Source organism: Aquarana catesbeiana, linkage group LG02 (assembly GCF_042186555.1).
Source record: "Aquarana catesbeiana isolate 2022-GZ linkage group LG02, ASM4218655v1, whole genome shotgun sequence".
In the NCBI taxonomy this organism is placed as follows: Eukaryota; Metazoa; Chordata; class Amphibia; order Anura; family Ranidae; genus Aquarana; species Aquarana catesbeiana.
In genome coordinates, this window is record NC_133325.1 from 295197104 (window position 1) to 295215321 (window position 18218).

The 18218-nt window shown below is 41.3% G+C and overlaps 1 protein-coding gene across 1 annotated transcript in view; it reads left to right on the forward strand.

The window, feature by feature from the left end:
* The window catches only part of F10 (coagulation factor X), a 37770-nt gene extending 25901 nt beyond the window's left edge, over positions 1–11869 (forward strand). The window contains exons 7-8 of the mRNA XM_073614536.1: positions 4302–4419; positions 9218–11869. Coding sequence (XP_073470637.1) covers positions 4302–4419; positions 9218–9765 — 666 coding nt within the window. The 3' untranslated portion in view covers positions 9766–11869. The remainder of the gene's footprint in view (positions 1–4301; positions 4420–9217) is intronic.
* Positions 11870–18218: the final 6349 nt, after the last annotated feature.

Consider the following 18218-nt stretch of genomic DNA (forward strand, 5'->3'; position numbering starts at 1 on the left):
ACCACACTTTTCAGATATTTATTTGTAAAAAAATGTGAAAACTATTTATCATTTTTCTTCCACTTCACAATTATGTGCCACTTTGTGTTGGTCTATCACATAAAATCCCAATAAAATACATTTATGGTTTTGGTTGTAACATGACAAAATGTGGAAAATTTCAAGGGGTGTGAATACTTTTTCAAGGCACTGTAGTCCAGCAACAGTAATTGCAGATTTCGATGACTTGGCTGTTTTCACAGAACACTGGCATTGTATACACTACAGTCCACAACCAGTTGGCTGTTTTGATAGAACAGCGGCTAAGCAGTAAAAAAGTTGTTGCCGCCTTAGTGGGGGCCATGTTGTTGGTTAATAGCAGCGGACTAACAATGCCCACTCATTATATTGTCTACTGTAGCGTATAGGCTGCCGGTGTTCAGTGAAAACAGGCAAGTCATCGAAATTTGCAATTACTGCTGCTGGAAAGAAACTGGACGTGTTGTAATTGGAGATTTTGAAGTTGGCTCTTTTGACAGAACACCGTCAGTTGGAAGCCTTGTTTTGATTTATGAATTAACAGCATAACTATTTTACACCATCAAGTTTTCCCTAGTATCACACAGCTTTGACTGTAGAGGCAAAACTGTTTATTGTTTTCGATAGAGTAAGTTGGAGTTACAAGCCGTGTCAGTTTTTGTTTTGCCCTATTGGTGAGATTTCCCATAGACAAAACAGCAAGAGTGGGATGTTTTAGGCTGGAGAGCGGGGGGAAGGGGCTAGTAAATAGTTCCTTTTCTAAATGAACACAGTGAAAACACTTGCTCACTGTTTCCATTCATAGCTGAAGCATAGTAAATTGGGTTTACTGTGCTTCAGTTTGTGAATGAACAGGAGGCCACTTCGCACAGAGCTCTTCCCATTCACTCACTGCCATGTGCAGCTGAGGCTGCAGAGAAAGGCATGTGTGTTTGAGCTTTGGGGTGCACACTCTAATGCAATAGACGGTGCACAACTATGGTGTTCCCATTGGAAGATTTCCCCTCTTGTTGTCCTGGTGAAAATGTGGGATTTTCTGTCACTTTCACTCTTGGTGATAAAGATAAACAGGATAAATAGTGAGTGTGAATCTTCCTTATGGGTACACAATCGGCAATAAAAAAAAAAACCTAAAAAGGTATTTTAATCTCACTCAACTCTATCCCAAAAACATTTTTTTTAACATTTTGTATTTAGGTATACTTTAACTGTAACACAAATAAACACATGGAACCTTTTGCTAGGTTAGAACAAGGTAAAGCAGGGTCAGCACCAGGCACTGAGGAGAGGTGGGTGAGGGACATTGTACCTTCAATGAAAGGGTACCGCCTGTGGGAATAACAATAGGAAATGCACCCACTCTGCATGCGCGAGCGGCGCCGCGCGCCGTGATTGCCCGCTCAGTCACCTGGGACCTGTAATGGGCCCCAGATGATTGACAGGAGGGAGGGAGCAGAGCTGAGCCCTTCCTGTGCCGAGGGGGAAGTGATGTCACCAGCTCAGGCACTGGAAGAGGCAGACTACGAGGGACCCCCTAGCAACAGGCATTTAGAGGTAAGTAAAAAAAAAAATATCCAAATTTTTTTTGTATTTTTTTTTAGGATTTTTAATGTAGTTTTTTTTTCTTTGGGTGGAACCCCACTTTAACTTCTGTGTAAATGAAAGAGTATATCTACTATTACAAAGTTCTCACAAGACTCATTCAAGAATCAGTTTACTGCACCTGCACATCACATGTAAGCTGGGATCACTGTATTGTAAGCAGTTCAGATATCTCCATTGCATTCAGTACTACTACTCCATGCAACAGTTTGGGTATGCTTTGGATAAAGTGCGGTGATAAGCCTAATTCTAGGAACTTTATCACTGCACAAACTAAAGTTTTTTCAGCACTGATGTGTGAGGGAGTCCAAAAGAGATTTTAGAATTGTAAAAAGCGCAAACCATCCAACTTGAAGGAGCTGGAACAGTTTTACAAGGAGGAATGGGCAAAAATCCCGGTGGTAAGATGTGGCAAGTTCATAGAGACTTATCCAAAGTGACTTGGAGCTGTGATAGCAGCAAAAGGTGGCTCTACAAAGTATTGACTTTAGGGGGGTGAATAGTTATGCACATTGACTTTTTCTGTTATTTTGTCCTATTTGTTGTTTGCTTCACAATAAATAAAAAAATCTTCAAAGTTGTGGGCATGTTCTGTAAATTAAATGATACAAATCCTCAAACAATGCAAGTTAATTCCAAGTTGTGAGGTAACAAAACACGAAAAATGCCAAGGGGGTGAATACTTTTGCAAGACACTGTATATTACACTCTAATCACAGAAAGCCCAACTCTAGAAAAACTTTTTTTCATTTCAAATGGAGATGGGAATTGAGCAATTCTGTTAAGTTTTAAAAGCTATCTGGGTCTCACTCTACTAGAAAATGTGTTCTTATTGCTGTCTGTGTTACTGTTGGGTACTTTCATCTCATTCCAATTTTATCTGATAGCCATCACATTGACAAGAAATGAGAAAAAATCTCCCAAATATTATATCAGTTGCACTCATATTAAGGCTTCATGCACACTGGATGTTTTGTTGTCTCTCCTAGACGCCTTTCCTCCTGGAATCCATGTTTTGGCAGAAAAAAATGCTTGATGCTTGTAAACGCGTGTATCAGGTTTAAGTGCATTTACGTGCGTTTAGACATGTCAAATGCTTGGGCGTTAATTAATTTAATTAAATCATTTATTCTGGCCATTAAAATGAATGCTCAGGTGCTATACGCGCCTAGTGTTATTACATGTTTAGTCTTGTTTGCATGCATTTACAGGCATTAAGTATTTTTTCTGCCAAAACGCCTCTATTCCTGGACGCACTGGCAGTGGGTTTTTTTTCTGCCTCTAAACACCTCGGCCTCTAAACTCCTCTAAATGCCTACCGTATGTGTGCAAAAAATTAAAAAACCCAGCCACCCCTAGGAGTAGTGTTAAAAACATCCAGTTTGCATGAGGCCTTAGAACAGTATACAAAAGATACGCTGCGCTAAGGTGAAAATATCAATCTGGAGATTATTAATGCATATGAGGTATACTGAAAATACCGCATAAGCGGCTTATCCAGCCACAGCAAGGCACAAAGGATATATATAAAAACACAAGTGATTTTAAAGTGCAATGTGTAAATAATATACTAAATGTATACCTTAGAATGAGAGTAGCGATTACTGAACTACTACCTGTATATATAATGGATGAAAAAATCATTTATATAGTCTGAAATTTACTGTGAAAAAAAAAAATATATATATATATATATATATATATATATATATATATATATAAATAAATATAAATAAATATATCACAGTGATAAGTGCAAAATATAACAAAGTGCCACACAATGAGTGTGAATATCAAATCCAAGATGTGGTACGTGATTATTAAAGTCCAATATATGAAAGAAATGCACATAAAGTCCATAAAAACAATTCATAAAAAACCCAACGTGCGTGCATTAATCTTGGTGCTTAGTGCTCCAGTTCCATGCTCAAGTGCCATCCAGTGACCCCCCGGGGACAGCCGCTCACCTCTGAGCATGCGACTCAGCTGTGAGACTGAGTCTAAACACGCTTATGAGCCATCCCACGGCTCAGTGATGGAATCCAGATACACAGTTTTCAGCAGCAAATTTGCAAGGTGCGTGAGTGCACCAATCTAACAGTCTCCAAAGTTTGCCTCAAAGTTTGCCTGTCAGGAGGGATAAGCTGTGCATCGCATCTCAGTGGAGTGAAAGGCTCCATGCTCCGTCCTGGCCCTTCCCCACTTAGAACAGTAGGTTGAATTTTGATCTTCATATGCCAACAGTTAACGCAACCTTACAAGTAACAAAAAAAAACAAAATGTATTCCTACCTAATTGCTTTTTAACCCTCCGTTAATTCTGATTAGCCCTAAATATTTCTTCCTTCACTACTCCTCTTAACGAATGTTTTTCTGATTTTTGTGGTAGTTTTTATATTTTTTTAATACCTTTAGTTTTTAATTAAAAAAAATGCACAAAGTTTAAAAAAAGCTCCTTTTATTTCAAATTACTAGCCCTGCAAATTTAACTCAGAACCTAGGGTAACTCAGTTGGGCTCTCAGAGGGCCCCCATCTAAGTGGTTTATAGATCTGGATGGAGTTTACCTCTATAGTTTTTTCATGCCATTATTAAAGGTATTAGTCTGTGGCAATGAAAGTTTAAATAAAGTATAAAAAAAGCTAAATAATCTTGGTAAAGTTGCCTCTATACATCTCCATAGGCTCTCTTGATAAGTGAAGAAAATGAGCCCTTTTGTGGTGGAACAATCCTGTCCAGCCAGTTTATCCTCACTGCAGCTCACTGCATGAATCAGACCAAATACTTCAAAGTTGTTGTTGGTAAGTTTTAGAGAAGACCATATTTAACCCTGAAATGTAAATAGGAAACACAGCCTGTTTGCTCAGTTTTTTATTTTGTTATCATAGTATATAGTGGACACTTTCAACACTTTAGTCTGTAATCTAGTCTTGCCATTACACGTCTTCTTGTTTGCTGGAAAACCCTCCTCACTAAACATGACCTACACAAAGCTTACTGGACTGACTTGCTATGCTCCTCAAAGATAAATTCCAGGTATGGTATATTTTTACATTGGTCTAGCTTTGACAAATATACAGTGGGGACGGAAAGTATTCAGACCCCTTAAATTTTTCACTCTTTGTTATATTGCAGCAATTTGCTAAAATCATTTAAGTTCATTTTTTCCCTCATTAATGTATACACAGCACCCCATATTGACAGAAAAACACAGAATTGTTGACAGTTTTGCAGATTTATTAAAAAAGAAAAACTGAAATATCACATGGTCCTAAGTTACATAGTTACATAGTTACATACATATAGTAGGCGAGGTTGAAAAAAGACACAAGTCCATCAAGTCCAACCCATGTGTGATTATGTGTCAGTATTTCATTGTATATCCCTGTATGTTGCGTTCATTTAGGTGCTTATCTAATAGTTTCTTGAAACTATTGATGCTCCCCGCTGAGACCACCGCCTGTGGAAGGGAATTCCACATCCTTGCCGCTCTTACAGTAAAGAACCCTCTACGTAGTTTAAGGTTAAACCTCTTTTCTTCTAATTTTAATGAGTGGCCACGAGTCTTGTTAAACTCTCTTCTGCGAAAAAGTTTTATTTCTATTGTAGGGTCCCCAGTACGGTATTTGTATATTAAAATCATATCCCTTCTCAAGCGTCTCTTCTCCAGAGAGAATAAGTTCAGTGCTCGCAACCTTTCCTCATAACTAAGATCCTCCAGACCCTTTATTAGCTTTGTTGCCCTTCTTTGTACTCGCTCCATTTCCAGTACATCCTTCCTGAGGACTGGTGCCCAGAACTGGACAGCATATCCTATGTGCGGCCGGACCAGAGTCTTGTAGAGCGGGAGAATTATCGTTTTATCTCTGGAGTTGATCCCCTTTTTAATGCATGCCAATATTCTGTTTGCTTTGTTAGCAGCTGATTGGCATTGCATGCCATTGCTGAGCCTATCATCTACTAGGACCCCCAGGTCCTTTTCCATCCTAGATTCCCCCAGAGGTTCTCCCCCAGTGTATAGATTGCATTTATATTTTTGCCACCCAAATGCATTATTTTACATTTTTCTACATTGAACCTCATCTGCCATGTAGTTGCCCACCCCATTAATTTGTTCAGATCTTTTTGCAAGGTTTCCACATCCTGCGGAGAAGTTATTGCCCTGCTTAGCTTAGTATCGTCTGCAAATACAGAGATTGAACTGTTTATCCCATCCTCCAGGTCGTTTATGAACAAATTAAATAGGATTGGTCCCAGCACAGAACCCTGGGGGACCCCACTACCCACCCCTGACCATTCTGAGTACTCCCCATTTATCACCACCCTCTGAACTCGCCCTTGTAGCCAGTTTTCAATCCATGTACTCACCCTATGGTTCATGCCAACGGACCTTATTTTGTACAGTAAACGTTTATGGGGAACTGTGTCAAATGCTTTTGAAAAATCCAGATACACCACGTCTATCGAGATGGCAACTCACCTCCTCATAGAAGGTTAGTAGATTGGTTTGGCAAGAACGATTCTTCATGAATCCATGCTGATTACTGCTAATGATACCGTTCTCATTACTAAAATCTTGTATATAGTCCCTTATCATCCCCTCCAAGAGTTTACATACTATTGATGTTAGGCTAACTGGTCTGTAATTCCCAGGGATGTATTTTGGGCCCTTTTTAAATATTGGTGCTACATTGGCTTTTTTCCAATCAGCTGGTACCATTCCAGTCAGTAGACTGTCTGTAAAAATTAGGAACAACGGTCTGGCAATCACTTGACTGAGTTCCCCAAGTACCCTCGGATGCAAGCCATCAGGTCCTGGTGATTTATTAATGTTAAGTTTCTCAAGTCTAATTTTAATTCTGACCTCTGTTAACCATGGAGGTGCTTCCTGTGTTGTGTCATGAGGATAAACACTGCAGTTTTGGTTACTGAAGCCCCCCCGATTCACTTGTGAAGACTGAGGAGAAGAATAGATTCAATACCTTCGCAATCTCCCCATCCTTTGTAAACAGATGTCCTTCCTCATTCTTTATGGGGCCAATATGGTCAGTCCTCCCTTTTTTACTGTTTACATACTTAAAGAATTTCTTGGGATTTTTTTGCTCTCCTCCGCTATGTGTCTTTCATGTTCTATCTTAGCCGTCCTAATTGCACCCTTACATTTCTTGTTGCATTCTTTATAAAGTCTGAATGCTGAGGATGATCCCTCAACCTTGTATTTTTTGAAGGCCTTCTCTTTTGCTTTTATATGCATTTTTACATTGGAGTTAAGCCATCCAGGACTTTTGTTCGCTCTTTTAAATGTATTACCCAATGGGATACATTGGCTAATGCCCTTATTTAATATATTCTTAAAGAAAACCCATCTCTCCTCTGTATTCTTTGTTCCTAATATTTTATCCCAATTTATGCCTTTTAGCAAGGTTTGTAGTTTAGGGAAGTTGGCTCTTTTGAAATTCAGTGTCTTTGTATTCCCTTTATGTTTCCTATTTGTGTGATTTATACTGAAACTAATTCAGACTCTTTGCTCAGTATTTAGTAGAAGCACCCTTTTGATCTAATACAGCCATAAGTCTTTTTGGGAAAGATGCAACAAGTTTTTCACACCTGGATCTGGGGATCCTCTGCCATTCCTCCTTGCAGATCCTCTCCAGTTCTGTCAGGTTGAATGGTAAACGTTGGTGGACAGCCAGTTTTAGGTCTCTCCAGAGATGCTCAATTGGGTTTAAGTCAGGGATTTGGCTGGGTCATTCAAGAACAATCACGGAGTTGTTGTGAAGCCACTCCTTCGTTATTTTAGCTGTGTGCTTAGGGTCATTGTCTTCTTGGAAGGTAAACCTTCGGCCCAGTCTGAGGTCCTGAGCACTCTGGAGGTTTTCGTCCAGGAGGTTTTCGTCCAGCATGATGCTGCCACCACCTTGCTTCACTGTTGGGACTGTATTGGACAGGTGATGAGCAGTGCCTGGTTTTCTCCACACATACCTCTTAGAATTAAGGCCAAAATGTTCTATCTTGGTCTCATCAGACCAGAGAATCTTATTTCTCACCATCTTGGAGTCCTTCAGGTGTTTTTTAGCAAACTCCATGCAGGCTTTTATGTGTCTTGCACTGAGGAGAGGCTTCCGTCAGGCCACTCTGCCATAAAGCCCCAACTGGTAGAGGGCTGCAGTGATGGTTGACTTTCTACAACTTTCTCCCATCTCCCAACTGCATCTCTGGAGCTCAGCCACAGTGATCTTTGGGTTCTTCTTTACCTCTCTCACCAAGGCTCTTCTCCCCTGATAGCTCAGTTTGGCCAGACGGCCAGTTCTAGGAAGGGTTCTGGTCGACCCAAATGTCTTCCATTTAAGGATTATGGAGGCCACTGTGCTCTTAGGAACCTTAAGTGCAGCAGAAATGTTTTTGTAACCTTGGCCAGATCGGTGCCTTGCCACAATTCTGTCTCTGAGCTCTTCAGGCAGTTCCTTTGACCTCATGATTCTCATTTGCTCTGACATGCACTGTGAGCTGTAAGGTCTTATATAGACAGGTGTGTGGCTTTCCTAATCAAGTCCAATCAGTATAATCAAACACAGCTGGACTCAAATGAAGGTGTAGAACCATCTCAAGGATGATCAGAAAAAATGGACAGCACCTGAGTTAAATATATGAGTGTCACAGCAAAGGGTCTGATTACTTAGGACCATGTGATATTTCAGTTTTTCTTTTTTAATAAATCTGCAAAAATGTCAACAATTCTGTGTTTTTCTGTCAATATGGGGTGCTGTGTGTACATTAATGAGGGAAAAAATGAACTTAAATAATTTTAGCAAATGGCTGCAATATAACAAAGAGTGAAAAATGTAAGGGGGTCTGAATACTTTCTGTCCCCACTGTAACTACTATGTATATGCCATACTTGGCCGATGCTCCTGGAAGCCGGAAATCACTAAAGTAGACACCACTACTTCAGTGATCTGTACTTGCTTCCAGGTCCTGTGCTGAGCAGCTGGTCTGATGCATTGTGCACACAAAAGGTTGGCTGCACAGCACAGACATCATTCAGAGAAGGCTTTGCATTTTCGGAACGAATGCAAGGTGTTTTTTGGTTGGACAAGGTGGGGAGGCAGGACAGTGACGTCACACTCCCCACCTCATCCAGTCAAATGACGCTTTGCATTCATTCATAAAATGCAAATACAGAGAGATGCAATAGCAGAGAGAAGACCTCATCAACTGATGCTCCTTTCCTGTTCAACCAGCAAGCTGGTAATGGAGGAGATGGCACCCCTGTATTTTTTACTGTAACAGATAAAGTGGGGTCAGCTCCTGGTCATGCTGTCTGATGGGGTTGTATAATTTACAGGAACAAATAGACAATAGTTTGGCAGCTGTCTTGTATGTTTTTCATATGTGTATTTATATTTCTGCCTGGAGTTCCACTTTATTGGGTGAACCCATAAGTGCCAACTCAGTTATATATGAGAATCGGGTGGTAGTGTACATAAAGAGTTTATTTATTTAATAGTAAGTGTCATTCCATAATTGCATTAGATTAACAGACAGCATGGTCCCCTTTTTTTGTAAAGATTAAAAATTCTACTTTGTGTATTTTTATAGGAGAGGTTAACACACTAAAGAATGATGGCACTGAATCTACACACAAGGTTGAGAAGATAATTGTTCATCCAAAGTTCATTAGGGCCACCTATGATTTTGATATTGCTGTAGTGAAGCTAAAAGAGGCCATTAACTACACCGATAATATAATTCCGGCTTGCCTTCCTGATCCTGACTTTGCAGATGAAGTACTGATGACCGAAAGGCAGGCCATGGTGAGCGGATTTGGACGTCTTTTTGAGCGAGGAGTTCAGGCTACAAAGCTCCAGATGCTTAATGTTCCCTATGTGGACAGGCAAACTTGTAAAGAGTCTAGTAAGTTTAAAATCACAGAAAACATGTTCTGTGCTGGTTACGACAAGGAGGTGAAAGATGCCTGTCAGGGAGACAGTGGTGGCCCACACGTCACACCATACAAAGACACATACTTTGTGACTGGTATCGTTAGCTGGGGGGAGGGCTGTGCACAGCAAGGCAAGTATGGTGTTTACACCAAAGTATCCAGATTATATAAATGGCTTAAAGTGGTGTTCAAAAGACATCAGTAACTTAAGGCAATGTCTACTGCTCCATCAAAAGATCATTAAAACAAAAGCTGATTTATATAAAAAGCAACTCATTAACATACGCCTAAATACACATACAGGTTCTCAAACTTTGATACAACTGCACATAAAAGTTGATTTGACATTTGCTGTTTTGATAGCTTATTCCAGCATGCTGTCTTATGTTATTAGCATGGGCTTAATTAAATTCCTCTTGGCTTCGGTGCTAAGTCTGGGCCTCTCTTATCTTATACAAACCACTGTGTAGACCTTTGTTTAATAGTTTTACAAAATTGCAGAGGCATAAAGAGTTCTCATTCTTAAGAGTACTAACCCATAGCAACCAATCAGAAACTATCCTGCTTTGGCATGACTTCATAGAGTGCATTCTGATTTCTTACAGGTTTCTGTATGTTACTGTAATAAAAAAGAAAAACTTTGTATTGAATAAGGTTGATTGTTTTTTCTTGTTCAATTAAGGCAAATAGGTTTGTTACAGGTTTAACAGCAGATAAAAGAATGGGTATGGGATATGAAGGAAAAAGAAATGCGGCTTTATTCTGAACTGGGCGGCACAGTGGCGCAGTGGGTAGCACTCTCGCCTAGCAGTAAGAAGGGTCGCTGGTTCGAATCCCGACCACGACACTACCTGCCTGGAGTTTGCATGTTCTCCCTGTGTCTGCGTGGGTTTCCTCCGGGTACTCCGGTTTCCTCCCACACTCCAAAGACATGCTGGTAGGTTAATTGGATCCTGTCTAAATTGGCCCTAGTATAGGTATGAATGTGAGTTAGGGACCTTAGATTGTAAGCTCCTTGAGGGTATAGGGACTGATGTGAAAGTATAATATATATATGTAAAGCGCTGCGTAAATTGACGGCGCTATATAAGTACCTGAAATAAATAAAATAAATAATACTATAACATGATTTATAAATAAGGTAGGTGCTATGGTTATGTATTGTGTATAGCCTCATGGACCCATGGCCCCTACTGCAACCCATGAAGTTTAACCCTGGAACAGCAAATATTTCAGTGAAGAAAAGTTGACTTTTATGTTCTTCAGTGGGGTTATACATTTTTATAACCTTCTGCACTATTTAGATGAATTTCTGAAATTGCTGGCAATAAATCGATTACATTTATATATATATATAATGTGTTCCAACATTAATGTGATCATTAGAGTGACCCTTTAATCTCCACCTATTTTACATATATCATCATTAAATACCAACACTAAATAAAACAGAGAAGTAGCAATGAACTAGAGTATATTAACCACGTAGAGGCTTCATTCCTATACACATTGATTGTACGAGGCCACAGCACAGTTTCTTTTTTTTTAAAACCAGACTCCAGCCAGATATTATTTTGTTGGTGCTGGAGATGAGATATAAACATAATAAAAAAATAGAGTGGGAAGGGTTAGGACCTCTGTGAGGCTTTCTGTCCGGATGAAAGGTGAAGTCAATAGGCACTCAAAAGCAGCTTGAGACAGGTTGAGGCAGCTTAGAAAAAGGTCAAATGCACTTTCGAATGAGCTCAGAGTGATTTCAATCTGATAAGCATTAAAGGCTGAATGTACATCACAGTAAGCTGCATATGCCCAGCAAAACCTATCCTAACACTGGAGCAAGAAGTGTGGGAGATGCCTCAAATGGGGACCCAGAAAGCAATGACAACCTGACAGAAGTTCTAAACTTTACCATTAATATCTCAGACTAAAAAAATAAAAGTTTTGAATGAAATTACTTTATAATAGTAAGCATGCAAAGCATTTGCAAGTAATGTGAATGTACTGTACATGTTCATTTGATGGATTATATTAATTTGTTTGAATAAGACAATAATTCACCAACACTAACCTGCTGAAATGATATCAATGGACAAGTAACGGACATGGAATGCCTGTGTAAATATACTGCTGGCTGCTAAGCTACTTTGGAACATTTTACCACAAGTTGTAAGGCAAACTATATATCATTTTAGAGTTTGCTCACATTTGTATGCATATTTGTGAATGGTTACTTTGATTACCTATTTTTAAGCCAACATTTTTATGTAATACATTCATAAACATATTTAATAAAAAATAATCATTCTGTGTAGTGTTGTTACATAAAATATATCATCTTACACTTAATGTAAATTCAATATTTCAATGCAGTGACAGTTTCAGAAATGTGGACTGATACATATAGTGAATGTTATAAAAATGTGTGTGCTTTGTTTGCAAACTATTGTACTAAATTACTGATATTAAAACAAAATCTTGTATACCTGCAGCTACAGCAATACTGAACTGACTGCACTAGATCACAGGTGTCAAACACAACGCCTGGGAGCAGAATCCACCCTGCCAGGCCATTTCATGTGGCCCTCACACCTCTCCTGCAGCTATCGCACCCCCCTAATCTCTGTCCCCTCCATGTTTCAGCAGTTGGCAGCAGAGAGGAGGACAGAACTCCTCCGCCAGATCTTGTTCTTCTCTGTGCAGCTACACAGAGGCTCATCTTCAATACCCCCCCATGGTCTCATCAGTCGGTAGCAGAGAGGAGGACAGAACTGCTCCGAGAGATCCTGCGCCAATCTGTGTCACCCCCTAGTCTCCGCCTCCCCTGATCTCAGCATTGAGCAGACTCTGGCAGCTGACTCAGCACATGGTAATGGGGGTGCACTATGATGTAAGGGAGTGTGGGGGACCCATGACTTCTGATAGTGAGGGAGAACTCCTGACATCTGATGTAAGGGGTGGTGGCGTGCTCTGGACATCTAGTCTTACAGATACAACCGGCCCTTTGAGGGCAACCATAATGCAGATGTGGCCCACAATGAAATTGAGTTTGACACCCCTGCACTAGATAACTTACGCTGGCCATACACTATATAAAAAGTGTTAATGGGCACAAAATCGATAATCGTTGGGACGTTTTTGAGCCGAAAAAACGAAGGACAAGTATGGAAATTTTCTGCTGAACGAACGATAAATTGAAAGATTAATGTGTTTCCCGTCAGAACTGTTTGCACTAGGTATATGTAAAAAGATGAACAAAAAATGTATTCATTTATGTCCACTGAACGACTTATCGGTCATTACATAATGGCACTATTGTTTGTTCTCACGGCTGAATGTCCATTTTTCGAAAATGGGTTCTTCCGATTTTTCGTATAGTGTATGGCATTACTGTATAATAAGTTTCAATACAAATGAGATCTCTTTTTTTTTCCACAAAAAACTTTATCAAAGGTATATAGAAGCATGTTCAAAACTACAGACTACAGTATTAATAGGCAATTTACAAAGTACCACACAAAAGTACAAAGTCGGTATAGAACCCAAGGTATGTAAACGGTCTTCAGCTCTATAATGCCCTCCCCAGAGATCTATAAAGGCTCATAAAACAAAATTAAGTAACAGAAGTTAATAAAAATGACTTAAAAATGTTGATAAAAGGTTGCTTAAGGAGACATGTATAAGTAGTGAACAGCAATTTTTTTATCTAATAACAAGGGTATAGAGAGGCTAACTTCCTGAATGTATAGGGAATACCACTGGGCATCATGGGTTGGGCATCCAGAAGCAGTCAAGGGAGATATGTTGTGCTAGGGAGAGATGAGCTTGATCGCGTGTGGCCGGCGGCGATCACGACCGCCGGCCACGCGCATCGGGTCCCCCCGCCATACAGCGGGTGCATGCGCGCCCTCTGGTGGCTGAAAAGGGGAAGGACGTACCCATACGGGATTTTGCCCAGGAGAGCCATTCGGTCGCAGTATATCTGCGTGAGCCGGCCGGGAACCAGTTAATCTCTGTGCATCACCTGAGGCTAGGTAATTCACTGGGTACATGTAATAGTTTACAACCACATTAATGTAACTTGGCCAAATTTAGGTGGTTCCCTATGTGTCCAAATTTTTAATTTTGAAGTTAGGGATTTATGTTTTAAATTATTCTGCACATCATTCCTATCATACTCACATCATACTCACGTATGCGTTCACTTCTGCACGCGAGCTCGGTGGATCGGGTCGCGTTTAAAATTTTTTTAAATTATTATTATTTATTTTACCTTTTAATTTTACACTGTTATTTTTTTTAAAAAATGCGTGACTTTTATTCCTATTACAAGGAATGTAAACATCCCTTGTAATAAAAAAAAAGCATGACAGGACCTCTTAAATATGAGATCTGGGGTCAAAAAGACCTCAGATGTCATATGTACACTAAAATGCAAAAAAAATTTGTATCATTTAAATTTGTTTTTTTTTTTTTAAATGCCCTTTAAGAGCTATGGGCGGAAGTGACGTTTTGACGTCGCTTTCGCCCTGCAATGTTATGGAGATGGGTGGGGGCCATCTTCCCCTCACTCCTCTCCATACCAATCAAGGAGCAACATCCGATCGCCTCCGCCCTGCAATGTTATGGAGACGGGTGGGGGCCATCTTCCCCTCACTCGTCTCCATACCAAGCAAGGAGCAACATCCGATCACCTCTGCCGCTGCCGGCAGCTCCGGTAAGCGGCAGAGAGCACTGGAGCGCGGCGGGAGGGGGGCCCCTCTCCTGCCACCGATAAAAGTGATCTTGCGTGGCTTGATTCTTCCAGGTTGGAGGCTGAGAGACACACACCATTTGTCACCCCCAGCATAGCCTGGCTTCCCTGTGCCATCAGCCTAGACACTGGCCATAGCAGGCAGTGTCTACCCAGGTCTGTGTTTAACCATCTGCATGGTCGATGCCACCCTCCTCCTGTTACCAGCTCAGGAATCTTCAGCTGTTGGCAGTGTTGTCCCTGCCTTTTGGATACAGGTCTAGCTTCAGCCCACCCTGCTGATAAAGGGCTGCTATCTCTCCAGACAGTTTTTCAGGCTCAACATGGCCAATATTACCAGTAAGCTGTTCGGATCGTATTAGCCCCTCTCCACCCGGAAGCCTTTAAGTGGTATTGTTTGCTTTTAATACAATTATTCTCATTGTGTCATATACCTCGACTATTACAGTTTCCTAGTTTTATAAACTTTATCAGTCTCTGCTTGAACAATTTCAAGTGCAATAAACAAACATTTTATCCTATTTATGTTTTTTTATATATACTTTTTGGAATTGACCCATAAAGCGCCATCTTCAAGTTGTCTCTTTTCTGCATATCCATCGTTCCAGTGGTTGATGGCTGCACTGGGTTTGGTCCATCAAACCTTGTTGGATTTTGACATTTCACAAGCAACTTATACCTATAGTACTTATGGATTTTTGTTTTAGCATGGTACAGTTATGATAATTTGTCACCCTCTTTACTGTTTTCTGATGGCTGAAAGGCAGCTGAGAGAACCATTTAAAAAATGACGTGTGTGCCACAGAACTGGCCACCAAGGGATGGGTTGTACCAGTTTTATTTTTCAACCTATATGGAAGCAAGAAAAATGTATTGCTTATTGAGAAGCCTTTTCAAATGGCTAGTTTTTACACATACAACTGTTGCCCACGGTTAAATTGGAACATCAAAAATTTTTCAAAACATATTTGGGATAAGAGTGCAACAGGATCATAACTGTAAGGTATTTACTATGTTCGGTGTTTTCACATTATGAATATTTATACTCAATTTTGGCTCCTGTGACAGTGGTCACCAAGTCAGGACACGAAGAGAAATCTCTACCACATTGAAAGTAAAAATATTATAAGAAAGGGTTAAGATTTCCTTTTATTTCTGCCCCATTAGATATATCCTACTTACAGTGACACCCGACAGGAAGAGAGGGGAAATCTCTTCATTGAGGATAAAGCAAATAAAAACATAAGAGAAGATGTAACCTTGAATTACACTTTAAACATGTTTTGTGTCATTTGGGTTAAACCTCTCAAATCTCCAAAAGTTCGGGCCTAAAATAAGGCAACAACAAAACCCCCAGAACTGCTATACATTTTACCATAAAGGAGGGGGAAATAATGGAAAATTGTTATCACTTACTGTAATTTTCCTTTCCTGGCCCATCCTCACGACAGCACATAACAGGTTAACACCTCCTTTGGAGCCCCCAATGACCACATGTTCCAAGCTGAATATAAAAGACAGCCCCTCCCACAACTAAGATGTTCGATAACTTAGCCTGCGACAGGCTACTAGGGAGGGAGTCCTATGCTGACGTGAGGATGAGCCAGGAAAGAAAAATTACGGTAAGTGATAACAATTTTCCTGGCCCATCCTCCCGTCAGCACATAATGGGATATAAAAAGGCCAATATAGGTTGGGAGAGAACAAATGAAAAGAGATACTGACAATCAAAGAAAAGCTGCTAAAGCCAGAAAAAATTGATCTCTCTTGTCCCAAACTTGCTGGTCGCATATTTTGTTTGTAAGGTTGACCGCACCAGACCTTCAAGCTAGCCTATGTGAAAAGTAACTTTGAGATACCTCCATTGTGATCTATTAAATCTGCAGCCTGTCCTATAAGATTTGGCCTCCTGCACCCTCTGAAGTTCAGTGGGCTTGAGTGAAGGATGGCTGCTTCCTCTTACTAGTCTGTGGCTAGAGTCCAGACTTTTCCTCTTGTCATTCGCTTAATTGCGTTGTTCAGCGTTTGGCCGAATAACCTCCCATTATAGGAAATGTCGAAGGCTTGTGTAGAAGTTCCAGTGGCATAACCACAATGCTCTCCTAGCAGTGACTGAGTGTACTAGGTCTATCAAAAGCATCAACCAAAAGTCAGTTGACAGGTTCCACTCTTTACAGAAACTGTGCCAAATCTTGCAGTTTCCAATGTTGAATGTAATGCCATTTCTGAAATTAATATATCAAAGTTAACTCTATTGCTGGATGGCAGGCAAAATCTGTCACTGTATAGATTCTGTGCAAGCCTGATGGCCAGATTACCATAGTTTCTGCATTCCAGATGTGTTTCTGCATGAGTGTTTTTGATGCATTCTACATGCGTTTTGCCACGATGTGTTCCTATAAAGAAACAATGCAACATTCTACTCTTGTTGACGGCACTAGAATGCGCTGTACTGAGAATTAAGTAATTAGAATCAAAGTTAAACACTATCCATGCGTTCTTGATGCAGAAATAAAAACCGTACTGGACTGCATCTGGTGTGAACAAGTCCATTGAATGCAACCAAATTGGGGCGCATGCGCGCGAGCGAAGGTAATGGACGCTTGATTCCTCCGCTCCGCGCCGTCGGAACCTATTACCCGGCCTAATCCGACATAAAAGAAGCGGGGGGGCGGCATCTCTACCCCAGAGGATAGAGGAATACCCAGAGCTGCAAGCGGTGATGTACCGCTCCGCGAAAAGCAAACTTAAAAGCCGGCAGCACAGCAAACAATCTCCAGCCTTAGGAAAAGGCCGATCCAAGATGGCGCCCGAACCTCCAGAGCCTGATGATGACACGCAGCTCTCTGCAATGGAACCGGGATCTCCTGCTGAAAGCCTCCATCTGTTCCCCACGGATCACGTGAGTCCTCACCCTGCTGACTCTGATGCCATGCTAGCTAAGTTCCGCAGCATCGTTAGAGACGAGATAATGGCAGCCTCCCGAAAACTCTCCTCAGACTTGTCCGCAGAAATAGACGCTCTCAGAGATAAGTTAGAGGACGTGGAAAACAGGGCCCGCAGGGATAACCTTCGCATCCGCGGCATCCCCGAAATGATCACTGACCTACAGGGAACAACTACCGCTTTTTTCCAAGAACTGGCCCCCGAGAATACGGTGGACAGATTGGAGTTTGACCGCATTCACCGGTCACTGGCCCCCAAACCCTCCGAAGGGATGTCATTATCAAATTCCACTATTACAGATCCAAGAAGAAGCTCTTACAGTCTGCCCAAGAGCAATGGGATATCTCATTCCAAGGTAATCCCCTGCAAATATTCGTGGACCTCTCGCCAATCACCATTGCCAGACGCCGAGGCCTCAAGCTTTATCTCCAAGTTCTGCAATCCCACCAGATCAAGTATAGATGGGGGTTCCCCTTTAAACTTTCTTTTTCCCACCAGGGCCGCCAGTTCCACGCCACCTCCCCATCTGGCCTAAAACAACACCTCCAGGACCTGCAACTGGACCTCCCTCCTTCTCAACCTGATGCTGCGGCTTCATCTTCTAGGCCTGGCACCTCTAGGCTCCCTCGTCAGCCCTCTCAAGCATCACAAAGATCTCAATCTGGATCCCAGGCGCTGCGGGACCTGCAGGCCCAACGATTCCAACAATCCAACAATGGATGAAGATCCCTATCTTCCCTTGGTGTTCATTGCACTTTTCTTGGCCGCTTGATCCCGTGTGACACTGACTGTTTTTGTTCCAACTCCTAGCCTTACACGTCGATTGCAGTAGCGTGTTTTGGAGGGTGCCCCCCTGCTACATTGTTACCCTACTGAGACGGTTGTTGCTTGGCTGGGGGGGTCATCGCCCTATTGTAGACTGCCCCACCTGTGAGATGGTGGTCTGGGGCATCGTCCACCCC